Source organism: Gobius niger (assembly GCF_951799975.1).
Source record: "Gobius niger genome assembly, chromosome: 1".
NCBI classification, from domain to species: Eukaryota; Metazoa; Chordata; class Actinopteri; order Gobiiformes; family Gobiidae; genus Gobius; species Gobius niger.
Window position 1 is genome coordinate 46,569,803 of NC_136852.1, and position 26,032 is coordinate 46,595,834.

Consider the following 26,032-nt stretch of genomic DNA (forward strand, 5'->3'; position numbering starts at 1 on the left):
AGTGATATATCATACAGAGTAAAATAAATTTAAACAAGGAAAAAATAAATAAAAAAGTTGGACAGATCAGCCAAGGCACTGATCGAATAATATAAAATTATATAAAACAGTTTTTGCCGTTTATCTTAAAGGGATAAACTCATGTCATAGTGTTTCTCCACCAGCACAAGATAAATTGTCTTTAGTGTGTATGCAAACGTTACACGAAATAAGAAAAAATAAAAAAAAGGAAGTTTCTCTAATATATGATATACAGTATAACATTGGCAGCTACAAGGGCAAACGTCCATGATCATTCCGGTGACACTTGGTTCAAAAATCACTTCGACAGGGGTTCACACACAGCGCGTACAATTAAAACTATTTACACACACAACATTTAATAAAACAGACATTGCCAGACGTTATTGCAAGTTTTGTGAGAGACCGTCCATTGTGCTCAAACCATGTGAAAATCTAACCTAAGTGAACGTTTTATGCGAGGTTTGAGAGATGAGTGACAAGACAGACAAACAAAGACATTTTAACATTATAGGAATTGCACTGCAGCCCTGCCTGGTGACATGAACCTGGTTTTAAGAGCTAAGGGGGGGACAGAGTTCAAATAGAAAAGAATACATTTGTCACAGAAGGGAAGCAGAGTTCTTGTCCCAATAAAGCGTTATTAGAAAAAGAAATGGAAGCGTGGAATTCACTGCAGCTGTAATAGTCTTGGGGGTTGACGGGACAGTGGACACTTTCGATCCCGATGCAAAGCTTTTGAATGGTTTATGGCTTGTAATTATTGCGTTCAAAGTGAACCAAGGCTTGTACCAAATATGGAAACTATCGACACTCATTGCTTACTGCGCAATAGTCCAATTACTTCCATACATTTTACCCGATTATTGTATTGGATGGAATTTGCAGTGATGTTTCCAGGTCAAAACCGAACAACATAAGCATAAAAACAACCCATTGTGTGGTTACCGCTGCATGATTCCCCCATTACGGCGCACATTTGGTCTGGATTGGGTCGTAGGCGTGTCCGTTTTGTAAAGTTGCTATTGTTCTTTGCTTTCCGATTCTACGCTCTGGGGCGCCTCCTTGCTGCTCGCCTCCTCCACCGTTTTGAGCTGAGAATTTCCGACTTCTTCGTCCTCCGCCGCATCACTAGTGGGGGACTGGAATCCGCTGTCGTCGTGCGGAGGCGGGGGGAAGTCCGCGGTGCCCTCTTTGCCCAAATCACTGCCGTCCTGAGTCGGGATTTCGGGGGCGTTGTCCTCCGCAGGGGGTGGGGGCAGGAGCTCATCCGAGGACTCCTCCAGGTTTGACGAAGCCGCTTGTTCCTCCTCCATTTCGTTGATGGGGGTGGAGCAGCCCACGCTTGCCACCGCGGAGTCTTCCGTTTTCAGTGGGGCATCGTCGGCTGTTTCAGGGGTGTCTTTAGCGTCGTCTGATGGGACTTCTTGGGTAGATTTCACCACCTCCACGATTTCAGGTAAGACCTCTTTGGCCGGCTCCGGGTCGGATTGGACAATTTCGGAAGCTTTTTCCAGCACTGGAGCATCTTCCGTTGCCTCTTTCGGACTTGGAACATCGCTTTCTATTTTTGGATCCTCATCTGGCTTTTCCACGACTTCGGAAGCCCCCTTTGCTGGGACAACATCATCGGATTTCGCTTCTAGTTTTGGCTCTGTTACCACATCTGAAGCCTCTTGTTTTGCTGGGACTTCTTCTTTATCAAATTTCTCCTCCTGCTTTTGCTCTTTTGGTACATCAGAAACCTCCACCTTCGCTTGGACGTCGTCTTTATCCAATTTCTCCTCCTGCTTTTGCTCTGTTGGTACGTCTACAGAGTTTTCTTTTGCTTTTGCCAATTCAATCTCCCCCTCTTCCTCCTCTGGGATATCCTCCACTCCCGGCACCTCCAAACAGGATTCGGGAATGATGGGACTTCCTTCCACTTGGATCATGGACACCACTTGCATCCTGCGTTTCCTCGGGGAGTCTGCCTCATCATCTCCTCCGTCTGGCGCCTCCGTGTCCTCGTCTTTAGGCTCTTCTCCGTACTCCCCGGCCCAGTCGATGGAGGGGTTTTCGCCCAGCAGGTGCAGGCTGGGGTCGCTGTTGCTCAGAACGATGCTGTCCCGGTAAAGGTTGTGTCTCCTCTGCACGGCCGCCTCCTTAACGGCTAAAAGCAGACAGAAAGAAGGAACATGTTCAGGCAATCTCATGGATGATGATATGTAAACAGTAAGACTTTTGGAAAAAATAAAGTCAAACTGGATTTCTCTGAGAAGTGTAGTTGTGATTAAATTGATTGATTTTGTTGTTTTTACACACTGCACATATTTTAAATATACAGGAGCATTTGTGATGACTGAGATCAGCTGCTAAAATAAAACAAAATGTGCACGCATTTCAGAAAATCTTTGTTATGGTTACCGGGGTTGGGGAGAAAACACTTTGAAACTGTATTTAGTTACAAGACACTGAAAAGGGATGGTACGATAAACAATAATATCGTATATCGCGATAAATAATGCAGCAATTAATCGATAATAATTGCCCAATCCCCCTCATTTCTGCAGTTTCAGTTATTTTTTAAACCATAGGCAAATATCGTGATAATATCGTTGATTGCAATTATTTTGGCCAAGATAATCGTGACCCCAAATTTCATTATCGTCCCATCCCCAATACTGAATACTGGACGTATATTGTATTTCGTAATGTATTCTGTTGCTTTGTCCCATCGGAGTGCTGTATTCTGAATACTTCAAATACTTTCACGTTGATGTGCATTATATTTACATATAAATGCACCATATGATTATGTTGACAAAAGTTGAAACGCGTTTTGCAAATGTACAAGCACATCACATGACACACGGTGCACATGTGTTTGCATTAACCGAGACTTACAAGGTGCTCTAACTTTTAATGTAAAAAAAAAAAAAAGTTATTAGTGCACATGTGACCCTTGAGTGGCCCAGCGACTGTATGGATGGTTAACTAGTAACTATGCCAACCACCCAAGCCTCTCCAAGACTCACTGAAAGGTCAAATATGTCAACTTTTTGTTTTGTTTTTTAACATAAAAAGTTGTATTGCACCTTTAAGTAATTTTATTATTGCAATATGAAGCTGAAATGTAATGACAGAGTACGGCATTGTATATTTGTATATTTTAGGAAAGTAACTGTATTCTCAATACACTCAAATGAAAGTTACTGCACCAGAATACAAAATGATTATTCTAAATACTGAATACAGCGGACTTTATACATTATAAGACAGATGGAGACATGATTATCGGGTATTTAATAAAAATAGCTCTTTCAATTCCATTGCAAGTATAATTTTGCAGCCTCAGTGGAAGAATGCTAACACGATAGCTACTTCCTAAATCTGGAGAGTATGTTCACTGCCATCACAAACTCATCTCAAAGTCATTTGGGTAAACCCATTCTTAATCCAAAACATTAAACCCCAGCCCATACACAGATTATCTATTGATTAATCATATTTTATTAGTAGATTAAGTTGTTTATTTGAGGCAGCCAAACCGTAAATAGAAATGTGATGGAGCAATGTTTTAGGTGTTTGAGACATTTCATCCGTCTAATTGAATTTACACACACCATTCAGCTTGTTAATAGCAATAGTGACAAATGATGACTTACCCATCATGATGTCCTTCATCACCGAGTGCAGCACCACTTCCTCAAAGATGTTTTCCACCAGAATGAAGCGAGAGAAGTCTTCAAAAATCAGCTCCTGGAAGTAGGGCAGCTCCTGGAACAACAGTATTCAGTCAGAGAAACGCAGACACACTTACAAGTTTTGGCAAAACATCAGACTGTATAAAATAAATATATGGAACTTGATGAATAAAGTAAATCTTACAGACGCGCAGGAAGGAGTGAGCTGCTTCAACATGTAGGGGATGAAGATCTGGAGCAGAGCCTCGCGGAAGAATCGCTTCCTCACTGTGCTGCTGTCGTAGTCGAATTTCTACAACACAAAACGACACAAATCACTAACTCCTGGATTTAAGATACATTTATATACTGAGGTGTTAGATTTACTCATTGTGATTTGCAGTTTAAGTGTTGTACTGCACCATACAAACAAATGCTGACTAATCTATTCAGTTTATGTGCCCCAAAGGAAAAGTATTGCCCTGAAAACTCATGAATTGTGTTTACTGCAGCAACCCCAGATCAGAACTGTTCGTCATCCGTTTGGTTTTGGATCTGCGTAGATGTCGTGGCCACCTGTGTAGGCCACCGTAATGCCTGGTTCCAGAGGGTGACTTGCCTTGATGACGCGGTCCTGGCAGCGCTGGATGGTTTTGCAGAGTTCCTCTGTTCCCTGAGACTCCAGGCTCTGGTGGAAGATCTTCTCAAACGTATAAACAGCATCGTCCATTTGCTGCAGAGACGCAAGAGAAGAAGACGGTCAGTTTTATTGTGGTCTGTGCGTGCTAAGAATCATGAGGAAAGGTCTTAAAGGATGATTTGTATTTTTTGTCATTTTAATTTGTATCTAACATGGCTTTTACTTCTCTTACTAAACCCAACAATCAACCTGATCCTAAATGGCCACAAGAGGGCAGTGTTTCTTTACTTCCAGGCAAGCTCACTTTGACTTTTTATTTTTTTTTCCTTCCTTTACTACCCAGCTCATGCCTGTGAGAAATTTGAAGGAATTTCCTGGATCGTGGAGGGTATCGGCTTTAGTATTACACAATAGTGGAAAAAAAGATCCGGAGTTGAAGTGAAAAGCTAAATCTGTGGGAACTTGTTTATCGAAATCCTTCATGAAAAGTCTTCATGATACAAACTGAAATTAAAGGGGGAAAAAGCACCTATTTTCTGAGATGTTGCCAATTCAAATTAAACAATAAAAACAAGAACAGCGCAATTATTGCTTTTGGTGTGTGGGAACAAACTGTGTGACAAATAAAGATGGAAAAGAACAACTCTTTGACCAAACTTTCCTGAGCACTTTGGATCTTCTGCTTTTGTTTGGAGAAAAAAACTGAACTTAAACTCTGCCTGACCTTTAGTTAGTGCTTATAATGGGACCCCTGCTCACCCATATATTACACCCCACAGTGAAGTGCACAGCCCCCCCCCCCCTCCTCTCCCTCTGCCCCGCTCCGTCAGGGGCTGCGTTTCTGAATTGCTGAACTTGCTGCTGCTTTGGATGTTTTCCCTGGGAGTCACTTTTTTTGTGCAAGTCCAGGCACATCACACATTAATGCAATTATTCCACTGGCCTTCCCTGTTCCTTTCCCAAAGATTGACACCCAAAAGGAATGGCTGTAATCTAAAACGTTTTTTTGCTTCGTTTTTGGAGATAATTCACCGATTCAATTCCCTACACAAAGCTGTTTTTTTAACCGAGAGTTACCACACAATAGAGCGGTGAAGTCATGCCCTTTGTAAACCCCCGGGACCATGTGCAAAGGGAAGGAGCTTGTTTTTGGAAAAGTTGTTGTTGCTGCCAAACCTTCGAGATCTGAATTGTAACTTGTCCAAGTACATGTCAGTTTTGGACAAAGTCATAGCTTTTCATTAAAAGGTGATAAAAATGTTGACTTGTCATTTCCACAAAATAGCTTTTCTTTCTATAACAAGTATGTCTTTAAACACAAGGGCACTGTGGCATATTCAGCTTGAGTACATGCAGTTGAGTAGCTTTTTGGAGAAATTATACTTCTACTTTTATCATGCAACACTTCTTGGTAAAAAGAGTACAATTGTTTCAAAGTAATGTTATTCTTACTTGAGTAAATATTTTGGCTACTCTACCCACCGCTGTTCACTGTACAACTGATGTCATAGTTGTTGTAGTCATAGTAACACAGTTTAGGGGCTACAAGGGCGTAGGCGTTTTTTTTGTTTTTTTTTGTTATTGAAATAAGAAAATAATGCCTGTAGACAAATTTAATTAGGCCTACTTAAAAATTAGTGGTGGGACTTGTTTAAAAACACTTCAAAGAGAAAAATCAGTTTGATTTATTTTGGAGAATGATCTTTTGAATTAACTTTATGTCGGCTTAACTGTGCGAATAAACACGTTTGACAATAAAATCGCTTTTGGCTTTATGTGGTGTTGGTCCCTAAGCAACGACTGCAGGAAAAAATGTTTGCGCTGTTTAAGTAAATTTCGATTCGTATCTTTAATCGCACTAAACCTTATGTAATTAATTAATCAGAATTAATCGAAAAAAGTCCCAACCCTATTTAAAAAAAAATATACGCCGCTCTCCTCTCGCACATGACTTGTATACCAAGTTATGGAAAGAGACTATTTTCTGACTATTTTGAAGTAAACCATCAGAACTATTTGAACTACAGACAACGCGTGTTTCCACTGAACGCGTAAACATTACGCAAATAGGCTATAAACGGACTATGGCCCTGTTGCAATGCGGAATTGTGAATATCTCCGCAAATATTTCACCATTCGCCACGAAACAAAACGCGCTGCGACGCCGCCCTCTCTCTGAGCTTAAAGTACCTCCAACGGTGTAAATGTAAAGTTGTCCTGGAAGATCGTACAATGAGAAGATCTCGCACGTCGTCTCGCAAACCTAACCGGACGGCGAGAGCAATGGGACTTAAAGAGGGGGTATTATGCTTTTTTTCAATCACATAGCACCAGTCTATATCCCACTACAATGATGACCAAACCTTCTGTTGGTCTGTAAATGCAGTAAATTAGAATAACTGCCTTGTATAAAATTGCTCTCTCAAAATGGCTGTAGCGAATGTCTTGAAATAGGCCTCTGTCTCTTTAAGAACCTCTGACCCTTTCCGACACGCCCCCTCCACATGCTGTCTGTGGCATCAGTGGGGAGGGGGTTCTGCTGAGGAGCAGTGGTTGGTTACTCGGCTGGTGACGAAAGCTCGGAGGCGTCTCCAGGAGGTGGGGGCGTTCCTAGGAGGACTCAGGCAAACCTATCCCTAAAATGGCCGCCATCAGAGTTTTTACAGATTACTCAAAAATACGTGAATGTGCCAAGGCAACACTTCAGGCATGTCTTTAATGAGGGAATGACATAACATGATATAAAGCTTGAAAAAGTCGATTTTGCATAAAACCCCCCCTTTAAAAAACACCCACGCATCATCGTATTACTCGAAAAGTCCCTCTGCCAACCGAGTAACTGTCTGCAAATGTAAATGTGTGAAAAGGAAAAGGTGTGAAATATTGGTGGACAGTCCCTGCCATGTCCACGGGAAAGCAATGGCGACCAAGGTTTTAAAACAACCATACAATCCCCGAAAAATAATTACTACATTTTTTAATTAATGATTTGGGATTTTACTGGAAAAAAATAATCGGGGTGGTGTAGTCATAACACTATCAGCAGCTCATTTCTCACCTCTCTCATGAGGATCTGCGCCCTCTGCACGAACACCGAGGGGCTGGACACGTCGAAGCGCTGCTGCAGACCCTCCAAACTCAGAGCCTCCACTTTCTCGTAGCAGCTCTGCATCTTCACCGGGTGGAACGCCAGCATCGAGATCTTCTCCATGTGCTACGGGGACACAGGGAGAACCATCAGTGTTATCGTGTTTGAAGCTGGGGTTTGCACTGAGTAATACATGAAGGGACGCAGTAAAAAAAATCTGGCGAATGTGGACAAATGAATAGAACATTGCACACTAGGAATTGGATAAGCTGGACAGAAGGATATAAGTCAACAAGAAGGATATTCTGTAAATGGAAACAACTATTGTCATCATATGCTATAGACATTTTCCCACATATGCTTTTCTAATAAAGAGTTCATGGTAAACACGATGAGACCAAGCATCTCTCCAATGACAAGAGAGGCTTCCCCGTCTCTCACCTGGGCCACGGTTTCCTTGGTGCCGTTGTTGAGGGTGTTCTTGCTCATCTCGACCAGCTCTCTGAAGAACACGTCCCGGACTTCAGCGAAGCCTCGGCTCGTGGGCTCCATCAGAGCGTCCAGGATCGACGTGATGTACGGCTCAATGCTCACCTTCAGCAGCTTCTCCGCCTTCGGGAGCACCACCGCTGGAGGGAACAGCATTACATCAGTACTTTTGAATACAAATGAATGGTATAGAACGATAAAGTTTACTATAATAGTATCATCAGCCAAACTTTAAAATCTCTTTCCATCATTTCACCTGTTGATTATAGATAGGTAAATATACTGTATAGGAAATTCCGTTTAGCTACTTTCAATAGTCACTTATAAAAAGACAGACTAAAGAAGCCATAAAGCCATAAAGACATCCATTCTGCAGAAGTCCACGCTGACTTTTATACTTTTTTCCCCCCCTTTTCATGACTTTGTACCCGCAAAAACTACCAGATTTGTTTTGCTACAGACCGTGCGTTTCTCTGATTGGTTAATCCGCCCGTCAATCACGCGGATTCATTTCTATCTGTATCATAAACAGAGGAACAGACCCAACTACTGCTCTGCCCGGTGCCTTGTTCTCAGCACAAACAACTCCAAAAATCCAACGTTCCCAAACGCACTCTCACCAACACAGTAAATTCACAACATATGATTCTGATTGAGAGAAACGTTGGTACTGGAAAGAATTACACAAGTCGAATCATTCTTTTGCAAATGCTGTGGCCTTCGATCCAGATTTCTCTGAACACCAACCGTTTTCCTGTTGCTCCACAGCTGCACGGCAAAACCACTAAAGGCATTTTTTTTTTATGATGTCTGCGCAACTAATGATTGTTTTTGTTTAGTTTGTTACGGGTTTGATTGTGGAGAATGCATCCTGTCAACCTGGTTTAAGTTTAACGGGCCAGACGAGTGAAATGCAAAGAATGGATGTAAACAATTTGGAATGATCTGGTCAGACAATAAATATGTCTGTGCAAGCCCTCAGCGCTGGACCGGTATTGTTTTGAAGGGGAGAGACACAGTCCAGATGATTACTCTTTGAAAACCATCGCAACAAAACATTAGGCAAAACATATTACAGAAACTTGAACAGGAAGCCACTTTGACCTTTTAGCAGCTTTTTGGATGCTACTCCCAATTACTGGAACTGACACAGCAAACATTACAAAAGAGTTCACGCTCGGGTCATTTTTGACGGCGTTGACAACATAAAAAAAAAAAATGTAATTGCTTAGGAAATAATTTTACACAAAATGTCAGGATGAAATTACAGGTAATTTTTGTTTTTTTCACACATTCAATTTCGATTATTCTGTAGAACAAGACATAAAGAAAAAGCATAGGCTGAATCTTAGCTTTTCACAATCACGTTTTGCACACCGAGAATATCAAATTAGTGCACACAATAGGAAAAGAGTAATCATCCGGATGTAGACATAAAAACATAACTTTGGGTGCCTCAGCATTTATATTTTAGAATTTGAAAATATGTCTCTAGAAGAAATAAATAGTAACAATGAAATGCAGGTGAAAGAGCTGGTGTAAAATCTTGAATGGGGCTCCTCCTGCTGGCGGCTATAGGAATATTTTTCTTTAAAAGATAACTTCCAGGTTGGATACGGCCTGAGCAGCTCCATCAGTGCGTGATAAACACACAGAAAATCGATGATGGTGGATTACGGGCTTTAAAAATGTGTTTTGGGTTTGAGCAATGGGTGTAATCAGGAAGTACAGAACGAGGCGCTGACACCGTAGAAGAAGAAACCGCTACATTTAACAGCTTTGTCCGAAGATCAACTCAAAAAAAGAATTGTTTTAAATGTAAAAGATATTCGATTGATTTCAAGTGAGATTTATGCTTGTTCCACTGGCATCAGCCTTTTTATCTTCTCTTAAATTAAGATACCAAGTAGAATTTTTAGCTGGTTTGAACTAATCTAAGTCATTTATCTCATTGAAGGTCATTTCTCAAGAGCAGAAGATCTTAATACAGTGGTTTTCAATCAGGCTGTTTTTAGCCTTATCTAATTACTTATTTGGGTTGCAGCTCATCTTCCTAGCGTGATGGTGGGTCCCGACGCCAAATCAGTTGAGAACCACTGGCTTAATACATCCAATAGGACAACTCCACTTTGAAATAACCTCGACTCAAAGCCCTTTTTTTTTACTCTTTTAAAGCAAACGTCTTAGAAAGTTGCGTTTGCGCAGTCGTTACCTTTGATTTTGTTGGTGATGAACTCTTTGGAGGTGATGATCTGGTCCATGTCTGTTCTGATGGAAGACTCGAGCGCCGACTGTCCCACCTCACTCCTCTGCACCAGGGCGTCGTACTGGGACTGACACTGCGCCTGCACCAGGCTGTACACCGCGTCGCTGATCTGGACAGCAACAGTATACAGGTTTTCAGCAATAATATGAGGAATGGTCGAGTTTAGCGGGTAAATGCTGAACCCATAGCATAGTATCCATTCCACTGAGTGTCAATTAGTCAATACTGAATTATTTCTATAGCACTTTTTCATGTCTTAAAACTACCTTCAACCTTCTATCAGCTGTTGCTCCCCTACAGTAAACATTATAAAACTATCAGCTCTTACATATAATCTACATTGACAACCCTAGTTCAGATGTAAGACCTTCTCAAATCACTAAAAGCGCATCCAACAAACATTTCATTACTTTTAATATATTACCCAAAAAGGCATCCCACATGACATAATTAAAATATCTTGTGTAATTTTCCAATACAAGATAAATAAGACGACATTAGGACACATTTGTCGTACCAGTGTCCAGTTCCTCTGCCTGTCGTGAAGCTTTCCCTTTAGTCGTGGAGAGATGAGTTCTCTCAGTTCACCGTGTAGATCCTCCATCACCAGGTTGGACAAAATCTAAAACAACAAACGGTAGAAGAAACAACATTACGGTATTTTCCCGACTATAAGTCGCTCCAGAGTGTAAGTTTCACCAGCCATGGCGACTACTAGGGCATGGAGGCGTAACTGCACCGTTTACAAGCCTCTCCCGGCAGCACGTTGTTCAAGCACCCATTTGTGAACTCGTTCCTCCAGCTGTGACCATCTAGCTTTTAGCCTGCATTTAGCTATCATTGTTTTCTTCATTGTAGTAAGAGCCACCTCCGCTTTTCGCTAGACCCTCACACGTTTCTCGCTCACTCCAAACTTTACTGCTTTAACATTTTCAATGGAACAGTAAGTAAGTAAGCACTTTATTTGTCATTGTACAACCGGACAGGAGTAGCAGATACTGGTACACAAGCCTAGAGCTCCCTCTAGCGGCTGTCAGGTGCAACTTCTACATCAACATATATAATTTCACGTTTGTTATTTTCACACGGAGTATAAGTCGCACCCCCAGCCAAACTGTATAGCACAAAGGTGGGCTAAAACAAAGGCAATATCCAGTTAATAGCAGACCTGGCACAGAACCTGATCATTAATTTGAAATCTCCCGTTACTCCATGAATGAAAGATTAGATTATTAGATGGGAATTTTCTGACAAGTGCGACTGATGTGACATTGAGCGCACTGGAAGATTAATCTGTAAGCAAACACATCAGAACATGTGTATGTCTGTCTAAACTACAGGGTCAGTCGGATTCATACGTAATGGAGTTTATTTGTTGATTAATTTTGGACTTTCCCATTGTCGTCCCACATTCACACTCACTTGGCCTGTCACGATAACAAAATCTGAAGTTTGAAACATTGAGGAAGGAAACCATATATACAATATTATTCAACACCTTACAATGCCATAGAAACTAACTCAAAAGCTTAAGAATTACAGCCAAGCTTTGTTTAAAAAAAATACTTAATCTTAAAACAGCCCACAATAAACGTGAAACACAATGAGACACAACTTACTTTGGGTAACACATTACTACATTAGAAAAAGGGGGGTAAAAAGCATATAAATGTACTGACGATAAATACTGAGCCCAAAATATTTTTTGTTTATCTGTAATTTATCGAACCTTTGCAACTTGCTTATTACAACCATTCAACCATTGCAATTTTGATCAGATCTAAATATGTTGTACAACCCAGTGAAGCAAATTACAAAAGCAGCAAAAACTAAAACTCTTTCTTCCCCCGAATAGTTTCAAAATAAACACCCCGGGCCGAGTCCACTCGCTTACGCAGCCATGTGAAAACAATTTCCTCAGCTGCAGCTTCACACCAGCCAAAGTACACTAATGGTTTTAGTGTGACCGATAAACAAGTCAAGATTGTTCTGGTTTCTGCCTCTGAGAAGAGAGACTTGAGATTATCTATTGGGACGTTGTGACAGATGTGTTTTGTCATCGAAGTGTGGAGAAAACCGGTTCAGCGGCATAGACAGTAGAGTCATGTTTTAATACCTCCAGGGCCAGAGCAGAAATAAAGCTCAGGCGGATTACGCAGCAGACTACGATGCAGGTTAGAGCAGGTTAAAATAAAAAGTTTCACACACAAATAGCAGGCGTAGATTTGTACGTGCTTTTGAGTTAAACACACAGAGGCAGGTCTTACTTGAGCTGGTTCTCCGCACATCATCTCCCAGGTGCCGTAGTGGCCTTTCGCCTGACGATACAGCCGCACCGCGTCCGTGAACGCCGGGGTCTGGACTTTATTTTCCTCAGACAAACCTGAAGGAGAAAAGATCATGAAATTAAGATGTTAAATCATTAAGTGAATAGTGTTGATATAAAGCTGGTGTGAGTCACTCGGTTGCTAACAATGGAATGTGCCGCAAATCATTTCAAAGATTAGATGCAACCTTATTAACCCTGGAGGAATGTGGCATACTGTGCGCAGAGAACTACAAACTATGTTACCAATTTAGCTCAAGATCGGGAGCTGTGTTCCCCCAGTCTCTGCACTCAAGTCACACACGGCCTCTGAAGCCTTGGTGGAAATGCAGTGCACAACTATCCAGAATCATGAACTGTAACCCTGCAGTCAGGGGTTCAAAAGCTCCATGTACAATAGCAGCAAATAAATCAACCAATATATATCGGGCCGATATATATATATACATTTTAAAATATTGGCCGTTATTGGAAGATAAAAGGCAAATAGGTAACTCCGGAACCAAAAGTGAATTTGGTTTTTTGCATTGGTTTAGTCCCCCATAAACCAAATGGGAAGCGGATATGTTTCATACGTTTAAACATGAACTTTCAACGAAAATTGGTCACCAGTTTGTCCACCTATTTAATGTTTTATGTTGTAATGTAGACTTTTGCGTATGATTTCAAACTCAAAAGAGATAGAGGCTTGCAGTTTTTTGTTTTGGAATCTGATTATAGACATTTTATTTTTTTATTTGCCAAAAATTTCAATAGTGCATATGTGCATCGGCCTTAGAAAAACCCATATAGGTCAACCTATGATAGATATATTTCTATATATGAGTGTCCTTTATGTCAGTGGCTCCCAAAGTGGGGGTCGGGACTCCCCAGGGTAGTCGCAGTACACAACAATATTACTTACATTTCTGACTGAAATTTAACATTGTTAAACTAGCTTTTAAATGTTTTGCACCTTAAACGTTATAAATGCTAATCATATTTTACAGAAGGGAGTCCCGAGTTGTTGGTCGAGTGATTCTGGGGTCACTGCCTGAAAAGTTAGGGAACCCCTGCTCTGTGTGACCCATCCTTCAACTCGTCAGGAGCAGTGAGTGACCGCAGTGAAGGACCTTAGTTAGGAACACCCAGCTGGAAGTTAAAGGCTACTATGCAAGTCTGGGGTTGGCGAGGGAAGGAACCCACCCAGACACTGAGAGAACATGCTCCTCACAGAAAGCTGCCAAATTTGACAGAGGATTTGACAATTAGTATGTTTACTATGTCCACCGCACACATTTGTACACATTTCTAAAAGGGACAGGTCACAAACGCAAACCATAGATCCTTGATATGGACAAAGATCTACGGTTTATACTGATTTAAGCTTTGCCAAACTACGAGGCAGCAGACGTAAACATTGTAGTCCATGAGAAAGCCAAGACTTGTAACTCAAATTAAACATATCTGCTTCCCATTAAGTTTCGGGGGCACTGATCATGTGGAATGTGGCTCTGATCCAGACCTGACCGTGAGGTGAAGAGACACATGAACACACATCTGAAGCACTGGCAGGGTTTTAATGGATGAAGTGTGAGGGCTCACAGGGACTCACAGACAGGAAACTGGGTGTATGTGTGTGTGCGCACATGTTTATCAATGTATTCATGTGGGGACTCAAGCCTGTTCTCACTTTACGTTCTCCTGGTTTAGACATGATTTACACCATGTTTAGTTTTACTTTTTTGAGGGCAACGAGTCATACAAGGGGGAATGGCCTAGACGAGGGGGAAGAAAACCTCTTATGGCAATCACAATTTTTTGTTGTTTTCTGATGGCCTATAAAACATATCACACACCAATAAAGTCAAGCCAAGACCGGGTCATTATGGATGGTGTTTACAGCAAGAAGCAAAAATTGGCCCTCGTTGTTAAAGTTAGCATGAAGCTAATAGTAGCTTCCTGGTTAGCATTGTTAAGTTTTTTTATTAACTATTTTAAGGGTTGCTGAACCACTTTGCTCCTTTCCATGTCTCCGTATCTTCATGTAGTAGAAACATTTTCTTAACTCAGCATTTGTTAAAGTAATGGTGGAGAAATGGGAGAATAAGGTTGAGTTGTTTCTTTGTTTTGACTGTGGCTGCTTCAAACATGAGAAAGATTCCAAAGGTGCCGTCTGTATAGATACAGACTAGATAGATCTATCTCAATCTAGGCCGGCTGGAACTAGATCAAATATTAGATGAGGTAGTACTTTGATACACCATCCTATACAAAGAAAATCCCATTTAAGCAAATGTACACAAGAAGTGGATGTTCTGGTAATTCTGGTTAAATTAAGGAGTTACGATAGGAGTCAGGTTAGGGTTTAAGACTGATATGACCCTTGTTCATCACATGCCTCCTTGTCATTTTGTAAAAGACACATTTTGTCTTTGTAATTAGACATTAAATATGGTTAAGATCACACACTTGCATATTCTGCAAGTTAAAGACAAGTTGATATTGGCATTTCACCTTTTCAAACCTGCAATAACAGTGTCCTGAGTGAACCTGAGAGGGTTTGGAGGGGCACAAGGGCAGAGTGAGAGGGGGCAGGGGTGACTAAAGCAGGAAGTCTCTGTGAAAAGGGTATTCTGGGTGTTCTGACAATCGCTGCAACTATGAATGTGTCAAACAAAGACTAAACTGGGATTAGGGGATTTCTCTTGGTCCAAACAGAATTACTCATTTAGTCACAAGTTTAGTACTCACTTTAGCGTTCAATGATGAATGTATATATATACTCCAGTACTTTTAAAAAAAAACTTCCATGTGGCGCAAACATTTTCATAAAGGGGTGGTACGGGCTGTTATTTTCACTTCCTCTTTATGAATGAAAATGCAACACTGTCCCGTCACGCCCCTCCACAGCGACGCCCAGTGACCCCTGACCGGCGGGCGCCCAGTGACCGCCCTCTCCGCCCTGAACGCAGCACCACTGTGGACCACATCTGGAGCCGGTCTGCGCACAGCGTCGTGCAGTTGCCGCGGGTAACGGCTCTGGCATGTTAACCATTATGGGCTGTTTCCTGTCCAGGTTCCTCTGGGCTCACACAGGTTTCAGTCACATGCGCCTCAAACGCAGTGGCGGCAGTAAACGCGAAACTGAAAAGACCAGTGTTTTCAGGTAAAGGAGGCTCACAGCACCGTCACTGAAGTAAAATGTCAACTATGTACAGGGAAAGTGTCAAGACAAACAAGAATTGTACAGGATTTTGAGGCACGACTCACTAAAACAGGAGATGGTTGTGCTAAATAAAGTGGGTTGTGGTGGTAAAGCACAAAAAAAACAACAACATAAAAATAGAAATGTTTTGTCACATTTCAGCCACAACTACTCTAAACTTGATTTAGTTCCTGCTTCTTAGATCATAAATGACATACGCACAACTCTTCCATTGAGGATGATCTGAAGTATTCACTCACTGGCTAAATTTATTGACGACATCGACAAAGATGAATTTATCAATATTTCTGGGACTTTCTCAACATCGACAAGCCTTATTATATTTAAACATTTAAGTTTTAAAGCAGTACTAAGTAACTCTTGCCCCTAGAGGCTATAAGCGCAATTGCAGGTGTTGTAGCAAGTTGCGATTTTTTTAACTTATTAATTGTCCATGAGAGTAAATACTAAACTGACAGAAAAGACAAAGTGAGAGAGGGATATTGTACATCCAATTACACAATGGAAATATTATTTTTTTCACTCAAACTTGGCTGTAAATACTGTTTAAGTGGCGCTAGCCCGCAGTTAGTTTTGGCCGGTAGCTTGTTAGATTCTTCTTCGTGATTCCATTAGTGTGTATAGATACAGACGGCATCTCTGGAATCGCCCATATATGGTCATTTTTAAAAACAGTTATTTTGAAAAAATGTATATTTTCTCTAATTATTCAAAAACTACTGTAGCTGTTGAAATATGAATATAGTTTCTACTAAATAATGATACAAAGACATGGAGAGGAGCAAAGTGGTTCAACAGCCCATAAATACATGAATAACGGAGAATGCTTGATGATACATGATAGCATCTGGCTAATGCTAACGGTTAGCTCGCGCTAGCTACAACTGCCGTTTCTTCACTTCTACTGAACAATCTGCAGTGAGAAAATATCCATATGGGCCCGATTTACACCTGACTTTATTTGTGTGTGATAAATAAGTTGATATTCCATCATAAAAAGGCTAAAAAGAGTGAAAAAATGTGTTTCCCAAAAGATTCTATTTTCCCCCTCGGCGAAGCCACGCCCCCTTCTATGACGAGATGCCGTCTGTGTCTATTGGTGACTCTGGTCCGGTGGCAGTCAAGTTGCAATTGTGGTTTTCTGCCCAGAGACACCAGGGGGAGATGAAAGACCTCCCAAACATCCCATTAACACTTGTATTACCACCAGAGAGACTACGAAAAGGATTTATTAAGGTAAAAAAGCTACTTAGTACTGCTTTAAAGTTTAAGTTTAAAAAGAGAAAAAAATCACAGAAATATACCTTTTTTTTTGAGAGTGACTGAATTTTAATTTTTAGCAGGTTCAGATCATTAGCCATTGTGCTAACGGTATTTTGAATTTCTCCATTCTCTATTGTGGGATCAATAAAGGCTTATCTTATATTTACATTGACGCTTTCTGCTGAAATGGTGATTAATATTCAAATAAATAGGTAACTTGTCTGTGCCTACTAAAAAGGGATGTTTTTAATAAAGATCATCCTAATATGGGAAATGGTCTCAACTCATAAAGCGCTTTTATACCTTCATCTTCAACTTCAAGGAAATTAAATATGAAACGTTTATGAAACCGTCTATGCCCGTACAGTATGTATGCAATATTATTAACTCTATGCCGTTTGTCCTGCATATCCTCCTTTTATATGCATGTATACTTTTTGTCGTTAGCTTAGTTTGCTAAATACTACAGTACTGAATGATAAAAAATACTTCAAACACTTCAACAAACAGAGCTGTAAACATATCAGAAAAGACATGACATCACTGCACAAATCCAAAAGGAATCTGCGCTGGTTTCTAAGAGACTCCAGTCAATGCGGCTCGACCTGCTCCGTCTCTGAACGCTCTGCATAAAATAAACGTTTGGAGGACTGTAGTTTAGAAACGCCAGAGATGACAAACACCTATAATAACAACAACAACAGTCTCTGTGGCTGCAGTCACTGCACCAGCCCTGGCCTTAGGTAAACTACCGAGGAGCGGACCAGGCAAAGACAGGTGCCGCGAGGGCTGATCGTCGACAGTAGTCACGGAAACCAGGTAAACATGGATGCCGTCACTCAGTCATGCGTCACTCAGGGCTCAGCGTTGAAAGTTTCACAAATACATGCCATTGTAGCACATACCTACAGAAAAATACAGTCTCAATATCAAGAGGCATTTACGATTTGGTGAATTTGTAACCCAGTTCTGCAACAAGGAGGACATTTGGAATAATAAGCCGAATGAAAGCGTAAAACATACTGGAGGAAAAAATTGCCACGTTATCGTAGACAAAACTGACTTAAAAGTGCTTGAATTATTGCCAATGGTACAAGAAAAATGTATCCTGCCTCTCACTTTTTTCTTTTAACGTTTTTTCTTACTCTTATTTGAAGTTAATTTCTCTCGTTTCAATCAAAGCACATTTTATCTGTACAGGGACAGTGCATCACAACAGCCAAAAGGTGCACAAGGCGCTTTTCAGAGTAAAAACAAGAGTCATCAACATCAACAAAACTATAATTTAAAAAATTTAAGCGCATTAATGCTCGTTCTATCGGCAATTTTATTTCCAAGACAGCCCGAACCTGCGGATGTGGACGCTCCAAATATAGCCATTACATAATCACTCTTAAAAGGTGGAGGAATTTCTCCGTTTGGCCTCTATGCAACTGAATTTTAATCGTCCTTTCACTTTCCATCAGAGAATAAAAGTTAGAGGGAAAAAAGTAAAATTTCCAAACCCCTGTTGCTTTAAAAGTCATAAAATAGCAATAATAAAAGAAGAAAAGCCTGTAATGATTTGGCACTTCAGTTCATACAATTGTATCTAATGTTGTTAATATGAACAATAGGGATGAGTGAAGTATACATAGGTTACAGCATTAAGTTTAAGAGCAGCTTGTCAAATGTGTCTCGTGTCTTTCGTCACTATTAAACCTTGGATGCCGTTACTGTGTGTGGATCCTGGATTTCTTACAATCAAAACTTTCTTGAACCACAAAACCTCCTTTCAGTCATTCACTGCTCTTATAGCAAAGGACGAATATTACCAAATAAGTTGTGCGCCCGAGAGCCACTCCCTCTCACTGCTGCAGCTCTGGCTCACCACAGACCAGTCAGAGTCATATTTATCCATAAAACAACCACAAATATCAGAGCAACGCTGTCGCCATGAGCTTCTGCACGAGGCTCTAGGAGATACGAAAAGCTTTGTGTTGGTTATGCACAAATGGATAAAACTGAGACAAAGCTAAGGGATCTCAACTACCGTGAAGAAGAAAAAGAAGAAAACTCTCAGTGGAAAAGCATTGGTTTGTCCATGTAAACCAAATAAAGGTCATCTCCTTGTTTGATACAAAGTCTAAAGTCTAAAGCTTAAATTAGATGCACTATTCCTGTTTTGTGTTTCTATTAGTGGACCAAATTGTGTTCTTTGGTATATTGTAAACTTGTGGGGAAAACATTGTCCATCTAGTAATTACAAAGCATTTGCATCAATTTCATGAACTCTCGGGCTTGAGTTTTCTTGCATGTATGTGACAATGGCCATGTGAAGTGACCCTGCAAGTTTTGAAATGTGAGAGAGGGATTATAAAAAAATATGTTAGAAAATAAGGAATGAGTTCAGACCCCAACTAATCTCCTTCAAACAAAAAAAACAGGGATAGGTCCTTTAAATGAACTATAGGGAGTACTTGTTCCAGCATTGTCCTAATGTGTACAGAGCTAAGACCTATTCACCACAACTGGCTCTAAAATCCTGCACTGTCACTCAAAAAGATGTTACTTCGGGTCCGAATTGCCGTCATGCACGAGCTTAATATAGAAGGTGCAGTTACACGTATGACCTGAGGTGGCAGTATTGAGTTGGCCAACTTGCATCCAGACCCTTTAAGCAAATTTGTCTTTGATTTACACATACATTTAGAAATGTACACTTAAATTAAGAAAAAAAAATCATCATAGGCCTACTTCAAGAAAAATAAAGATTCTTTAAAAAAAAAATTAAAAAATCTAGAATTGCTAAAAGCTTCAAATTGAGAACACACTTGCGTAGGTTTGTGGAAATGCCACATTATTTGAAATCTTCATGTCTCCAGAATTCAGCCACTGAGCCATTTGCCGTGCGATGAAAGCGCTCATGACTCATCGTGTGCTGCGTTCTGGCACAGAGTTTGGACATTTTTGCGGTTGCTCTCACCGTCGTTGGCGTGTCGGACGCAGTCTTGCAGGACGGCGTGCCACTTCTGGTGCTCCTTCTCGGTGGTGACGCAGAAGTAGTGGTGTTTGGAGTACGGGTGCCACAGGAGCAGAGGGAACTGCGACGGGCACTTCAGGAACGGAGAGCTGCCCACTTTGGCTTTCACACCTGAACGAAACCGCCATCGAAGCGTCACAAAACACAGCATCCAGTTAATCGTTTACGCGACAGACATGTGAACATGGGAGAGAAAAGAAGAGTTACATTGACTTGAATCGAGAATAAACATCCGGGCAGTGAGTTCGATTGGGAGAGAGTTTAGCCACAAAGGTTGATCGATTCCCCGCCATTTAGACCAATTTGCATTCAGTGTTTTGACTATTTTAGATTTATTTACTGAGTAGTGATTTGAATTCATTTTTTTATTATGATTATTATTCATTATGTATTAATACATGTGCCAGAGGTGAGGGTGAGCTGTTTTGCAAGTCCAAGTCAAGTCCCAAGCCCTGTACTGTAGCAAATGTAGTAAAATGTGTAGATTATTTCCGCCATCTGTTGAACATTTTGTCTAGTTTGTGGCAGAAGAGGCATTTTAAACTTCACGAGATGGCAGACGGCATTTTTGGAATTGGATACAGAGAAATGGAGAGGAGCAAAGTGCCCATAAACACTTAAAAAACAGACGATGCTAACCAGGATGCTAAAGTTAGCTTCATGTTGCTTATGCTAACATTAGCTACGACTGATGTTTTTTGTTCTGCTTTCTCTTCAACTTTGCTGTGAAAAAATCCATATAGGCTTGATTTTGGCTCGACTTTATTTTTGTGAGATAAATATGTTTAATAGTAAAAAAAAATTGTAAAAAAAAAAGAAAAAAAAAGGGATTCCATTAGAGGTTTTCTTCCCCCTCGGCTAGGCCACACCCCCTTGGATAGAGCCTCACAGTCCCACCCACTCCCGGTCACGTGTCGGGGTCCGACACAAAAAATCCCATGTATTTTTAGTGTTGACCTTTCGAAAAAGTCCATTACTAAGAGTTTAATGGCACGACGCCGGCTAACCAGCTATGTGCTAACTCACGGACATGAAACATAAAAGGTAAAATTGAAGATTTGTCTAAAACGTTATAAACTGCAAAATTCTAAAAGTAATTTTGTCGTATTTTCAAGTATTGTATGTTTCTTTCTTTTAAAATACCTGCACAAGTGTCGGTAGTTAGCACATAGCTGATTAGCCGGTGTCGTGTCATAAAACTCTTAATAATTGACTTTTTTGAAAAGTCAACGCTAAAAATACATGGGATTTTTTGTGTCGGACCCCGACACGTGACCGGGAGTGGGTGGAAACTGTGGAGCTCTATTAATTATGTATTATTTTGTCTAATTGTTCTTAACTGCCATAGGAAAATGGATAGAAATTAGCTATTGAGCTATCTCCGCCATATTTACATTGAAGCTTTCTGCGGACATGTTGATTAATATGCATCGTTGTAGTTCAAAAATGGGCAAATAGGTAACTTGTCTCTGCTGCACTTTGTAAATCAGAATTGTTTATAAAAAGACAGTTTTTGAGGAGTAATAAGACTTCACAGTCACAATCCCAAGTCCAATTTGAGTAATGTTCAAGTCGAGTCTCAAGTCTGACTCGTAAGTCCACACCTATTAGTGACACTATTTTTACTTAACAAATTATAAACATATTAAATAAATCTAAAGCTGCCATCCACTACTGAAAACAAGATGCATATTCAAGATTCAAGTTCATTGAGGAAAGAAGTCCCTTTATTTCCATGCATCTTTTAGATAAAGACACAGGAGTGTATTACTCAATAGTTTCAGTTTCACAAGAGGAAGTGGGCGTTTAACACAGGCTTAATTAAGGAGACAGTGGCATTTCAAATAGAATCAAGTGGAAGTCATGAAAGTCAATATTGGCAAATTGGTCATATATCAGTTTCAGGTATGTTTAGTTTGTATTGCAGCTTTTATCCTTTATATTATTAGTAATCGTTTCTCTTTGATATGGTTCAAAATATGAAATCTAGCTCTTAACCGAGCAGTCTCTGAAGCTTTGGCAAGTTCACACACATTTGTTGTCATTTGCGGATTATGCCTGGCATCTTTCATTTACTCCACCCTTTAAACACACCACGTCTACAGCCCAAGATTCACAGAACAGGGTTTGTACAGGTGGCAGCAAGTCAACTTTAATGCCTTTAAAAGCCATTTTAACGCCTAAATACCATATTTTTACTGCCACAAATGCTAACAATCTTGGCATATTTCATCTCGCAAAATTTTGCATTCAATCAAACAGAAGAATGAGGCAGAATTTTCATATGACGAGCAACTTTTGAGCAAAGGATTGTGTAAAACTTCAGTCAGAACCGTAGCCTGTTTTAGAACTTAGTTTTTGTACTTTTAGTGGATTTATGCAATAAAAAAGTGCAATGTTATGGAGTAGGTTCTGTCTCTAAAGCACCTATCTTATCGGAGGAGAGTTGCAGAGATTTTGCAGCCTCTGCAACTCTGATTTGCGATACAAAGGGCCTATCTCACTAGTTGGAGACTCGAATTTGAGTGTCAACTTTCCGCTGGTCAACACTATTTGTTGTCCTCAACCTTTCTGTAACGTTCCTGCATGGAGACTTGAGTCCATGCAGTCTCCGCAGAAATCGAACCCGTTTTCACCAAGACGACATGGAGACTCGCCTTATCTCCAGGGGACGTTTCAGAGACATCTCTGACCGGTGAGAAAGGCCCTTAAGGAAAAAATATATTTTCAAGAAATTTAGATTTAATGCCAGTTTGAATCCAATTTAATGGATCCCCTGCGGAAACCCTGCAGAAGTCTGTCCCAAGTTGGTATCCTGCTGATAATTTTTTTTTTTTCCAAATAATGAAATTGAATCGGATTGAAGTTTCATTTCACTATTTATTCAGTATAGACAGTGGCTGTCCTGAACGATTTTCTGAACTTTGGGAGCACAGAGCCCCCACTAACAGAGGCAAACGTTTGCTGTACGTTTGTTTGTTCTGTGAAACTGCAAACTATTCCGAGCATTAAAGCAGAAAAGAATCCACTTTTACAACCGAGCAAAGATGAGCCCTGAGTTGTCTATGAGTTGTTGCGTTTTTCAATGTTTTAAAGTTGATCACTGGTTCTCAAACTGCGGTATGTGGGCTGCTTCACGTGGCACTAAGAATCATCTGTTATTTGTTTTATTTAGAAAGCGATCGTATCATTCATGCTTCAGTGATGTGTTTAAGTGTTTTATTCTGGTTTAGACGAGGCTTACAACCAGTTTTGTCCAACTTAAGACACTGTTTGAACCCACTTTAGCACAGTTTAGATCGTGATCTATGGCTAGAGATACTTGAAAGGTGAAATATTACAGGTATTTGGTGTGGAATGTTTGAGTCACACTAAGGTAGTTTACTCTCCTTAATTAAGTTTTAAAGACATCCCAAGAACATGTGTTACGTTGACTGAACACAATTTTGAAATTTACACAGAACGTTATAGAGAAACGGACTGAAAAAACAAGTGGCCCGACAGGAGGCCTAAAGGAAATGTACGAACGAAGTGAAAGATGACATGAAGCTGGATAGTGTTAGATTGAGCATGATTGGCTGAAAAGAATTACAATGACTGATTATGAATTGATTTGTTTAAACAGAGTTATGTACAAAAACAGCCTTGACCTTCTTTAGTTGAGTCTTCATTGACATTCTCCTCTATCAATAAAGCAAGTCAGACACATGTTATAGCACAAATGTTTCAAATCTTCTTTACATAACCACAGATAAATGAAAATCTACATTATAAATAGATTTGAATTCAGAATATTTTTTATTTTTATTAAGGGTTTTTCCCAGCGACACGGCGACAGCATGCGCTCAGGCCGATTTCCAGATTTTTTTTTAGATAATTGCACAATATCTACAGAAAAATCAAGATGAATATTCTGAATCCATCTCATCTGATATCCATTTGACCCCTGCTGTTCACTTGTTATTTCTATTTCCTCACCGGGCAGGCTGGTGCTGATGAGCTCGAGGTACTGCTCCATGGAACTCAGCACTTTGTATCCCGCGCAGTTGATGCTCCCTTTGGGCTGGCCATGTTTGTCATGTGACTGGAAAACAACACAGACACAACGACAGTCAGTCATTCACGCTTCATATGGAACAAACACACCAGAACACGAATCTAAATGAGTCGATGTCATGTCCATTTTTTATTTATTTATTTATTGTTTACTTATGAGACACACAGTATTAGGATTTTCAAATTACAAACATGTTGGAAAAAAAAGTCATGAATTAAAAAGGCACTCACCGATTTGCTGTCAAAAACGTTGATGTTGTAGCAGTCGGGGACCAGCAGAAAGCGGTTCCGCCATTTTTTATTGTCTTCTTGAAACTGGAAAATGGAACCGGAGAAGATGGACTTGTTCTCTAAAGGAATCTGAGGAGGACAACAGCGTTATCGTCATAACTGGAAAAAGAACATTATGGTTTAATAAAGCAGACAGTGATTCAAAAGCAAAAGACAATACAAGTAAAGAGAGTAAATAACAAAATCCAACACTTACAGGCAACAAAACATTGATACATTTGCATTCTAGTCAGAAACTGCTCAGTTATAAATCATCTAGTCAGACAGTGAAAACTAAGTTAACAACTCATTTTTAAACCTGCTGTGTTTTCCACGCACATATTAAATCTGGAAAAAGGCAGTCAGAGCTTGAAACTCTGCAAAACAGATTTGCTTCACGGCGTGTCCCATTCCATTCAGCAGAAACACAATCGTAAATGTCAGGGCAAAATGAGGAGAGTTTTGTGACATATTGTACTTTGTCTTTTGTCCAATACAGAAACTGGAATGTAAGGCTTTGAGATCTTGTTCCTCATTCTGTTCTTTTCAAATAAGGAGCTCTTTGTGATCTCTAAAAACAGACAGAACATCATACATTTTGCAAAAATATGTAGAGAAGAGGCTCTAGATCAGGGATGGCTAACCAGGAGCTTGGGAATTCTCCAGTCCATTACTAGTAGTTCCCCAATGGATTTCTACATTTCTACATTATTGAATTGGATTATTGTAGGTTTGATTGGATTTTTAATTGATTACTTTTACCTTTCTATATTCACTATTATTAAGAGTGATTACAGTAAACCGTTAATGGAAAACTAAAGTCAGTTTCTTTCTGTTGAAATAACTTGGCTTATATATATATATATAACGATACATGGTCTACTCGGTCAAATTCCCGTATTTCTGTATATGTCATTTTTATTAGGTAGCTTGCAGAGGGGAAATTGATGGAGACCCCTGCTTTAACTTTTATTTTATACCGTTATTCAGAATTTGTTGTTGCTGAATAAACGAGAAAATGCAGAATGGATCTCCCGATCCGATATTTTGACACTTTGTGCTGCTTATTGTATTACTTTTTTTTTAATAAAATACATTTAATTATACATTATATAATATACACTACCGCTCAAACGTTTGGGGTCACCCAGGCCAGCTCTATAGCTTCTCTAATCAGCAGCAGTTTATAGTTCTAGCATAACTGTACAAGGGTTTTCTAATCATCATCATTTACCCTTTAACACAATGTACCATGAGAACACTGGAGCAATGGTTGCTAGAAACACACCTGCTGTTCCATAAAAACAAAAAGAATCAACCTTTCCAGCTAGAATAGGCATTCACAACAATAACCATTTAATGTTATCTTCATTCATTCAAAAAAAAAAAAATCTGTGCTTTTTTCAAAAAATAAGGACATTTTAAGTGACCCCAAACTTTTCAGCAGTAGTGAATAACTACAGGCATTTCTATAAATATGCAAGACTTATTGAATTTAGCATCGACTGTTACATTAGAAAGCAATATTGGGTATTATAGAATTAACAATGGTGTTCGAGAGGATAGATGAAAAACAGGCAGCAGTCTAATTTACCATCGGTGCGGGACCCGGAGACATGAAGTTGAGACATTGCGCTAGTCCTACCATTCAAGTCTGTCTATGCTTCCACAGAAAAGGGATAAATATCCTCTCAGAGCGTCATACTGATACGCAAGCA

The 26,032-nt window shown here is 40.0% G+C and overlaps 1 protein-coding gene across 1 annotated transcript in view; it reads right to left on the bottom strand.

The window, feature by feature from the left end:
• Positions 1-64: 64 nt before the first annotated feature.
• Positions 65-26,032, bottom strand: part of niban2b (niban apoptosis regulator 2b) — a 53,134-nt gene continuing 27,166 nt past the window's right edge. The window contains exons 3-15 of the mRNA XM_079569174.1: positions 24,276-24,404; positions 23,967-24,072; positions 23,639-23,671; positions 19,932-20,099; positions 12,437-12,552; positions 10,687-10,791; positions 10,116-10,278; positions 7,856-8,043; positions 7,385-7,540; positions 4,306-4,419; positions 3,892-3,999; positions 3,669-3,780; positions 65-2,173 (exon numbers count right to left, since the gene is read on the bottom strand). Of these exons, the coding sequence (XP_079425300.1) occupies positions 1,044-2,173; positions 3,669-3,780; positions 3,892-3,999; positions 4,306-4,419; positions 7,385-7,540; positions 7,856-8,043; positions 10,116-10,278; positions 10,687-10,791; positions 12,437-12,552; positions 19,932-20,099; positions 23,639-23,671; positions 23,967-24,072; positions 24,276-24,404 (2,628 nt within the window). The 3' untranslated portion in view covers positions 65-1,043. The remainder of the gene's footprint in view (positions 2,174-3,668; positions 3,781-3,891; positions 4,000-4,305; positions 4,420-7,384; positions 7,541-7,855; positions 8,044-10,115; positions 10,279-10,686; positions 10,792-12,436; positions 12,553-19,931; positions 20,100-23,638; positions 23,672-23,966; positions 24,073-24,275; positions 24,405-26,032) is intronic.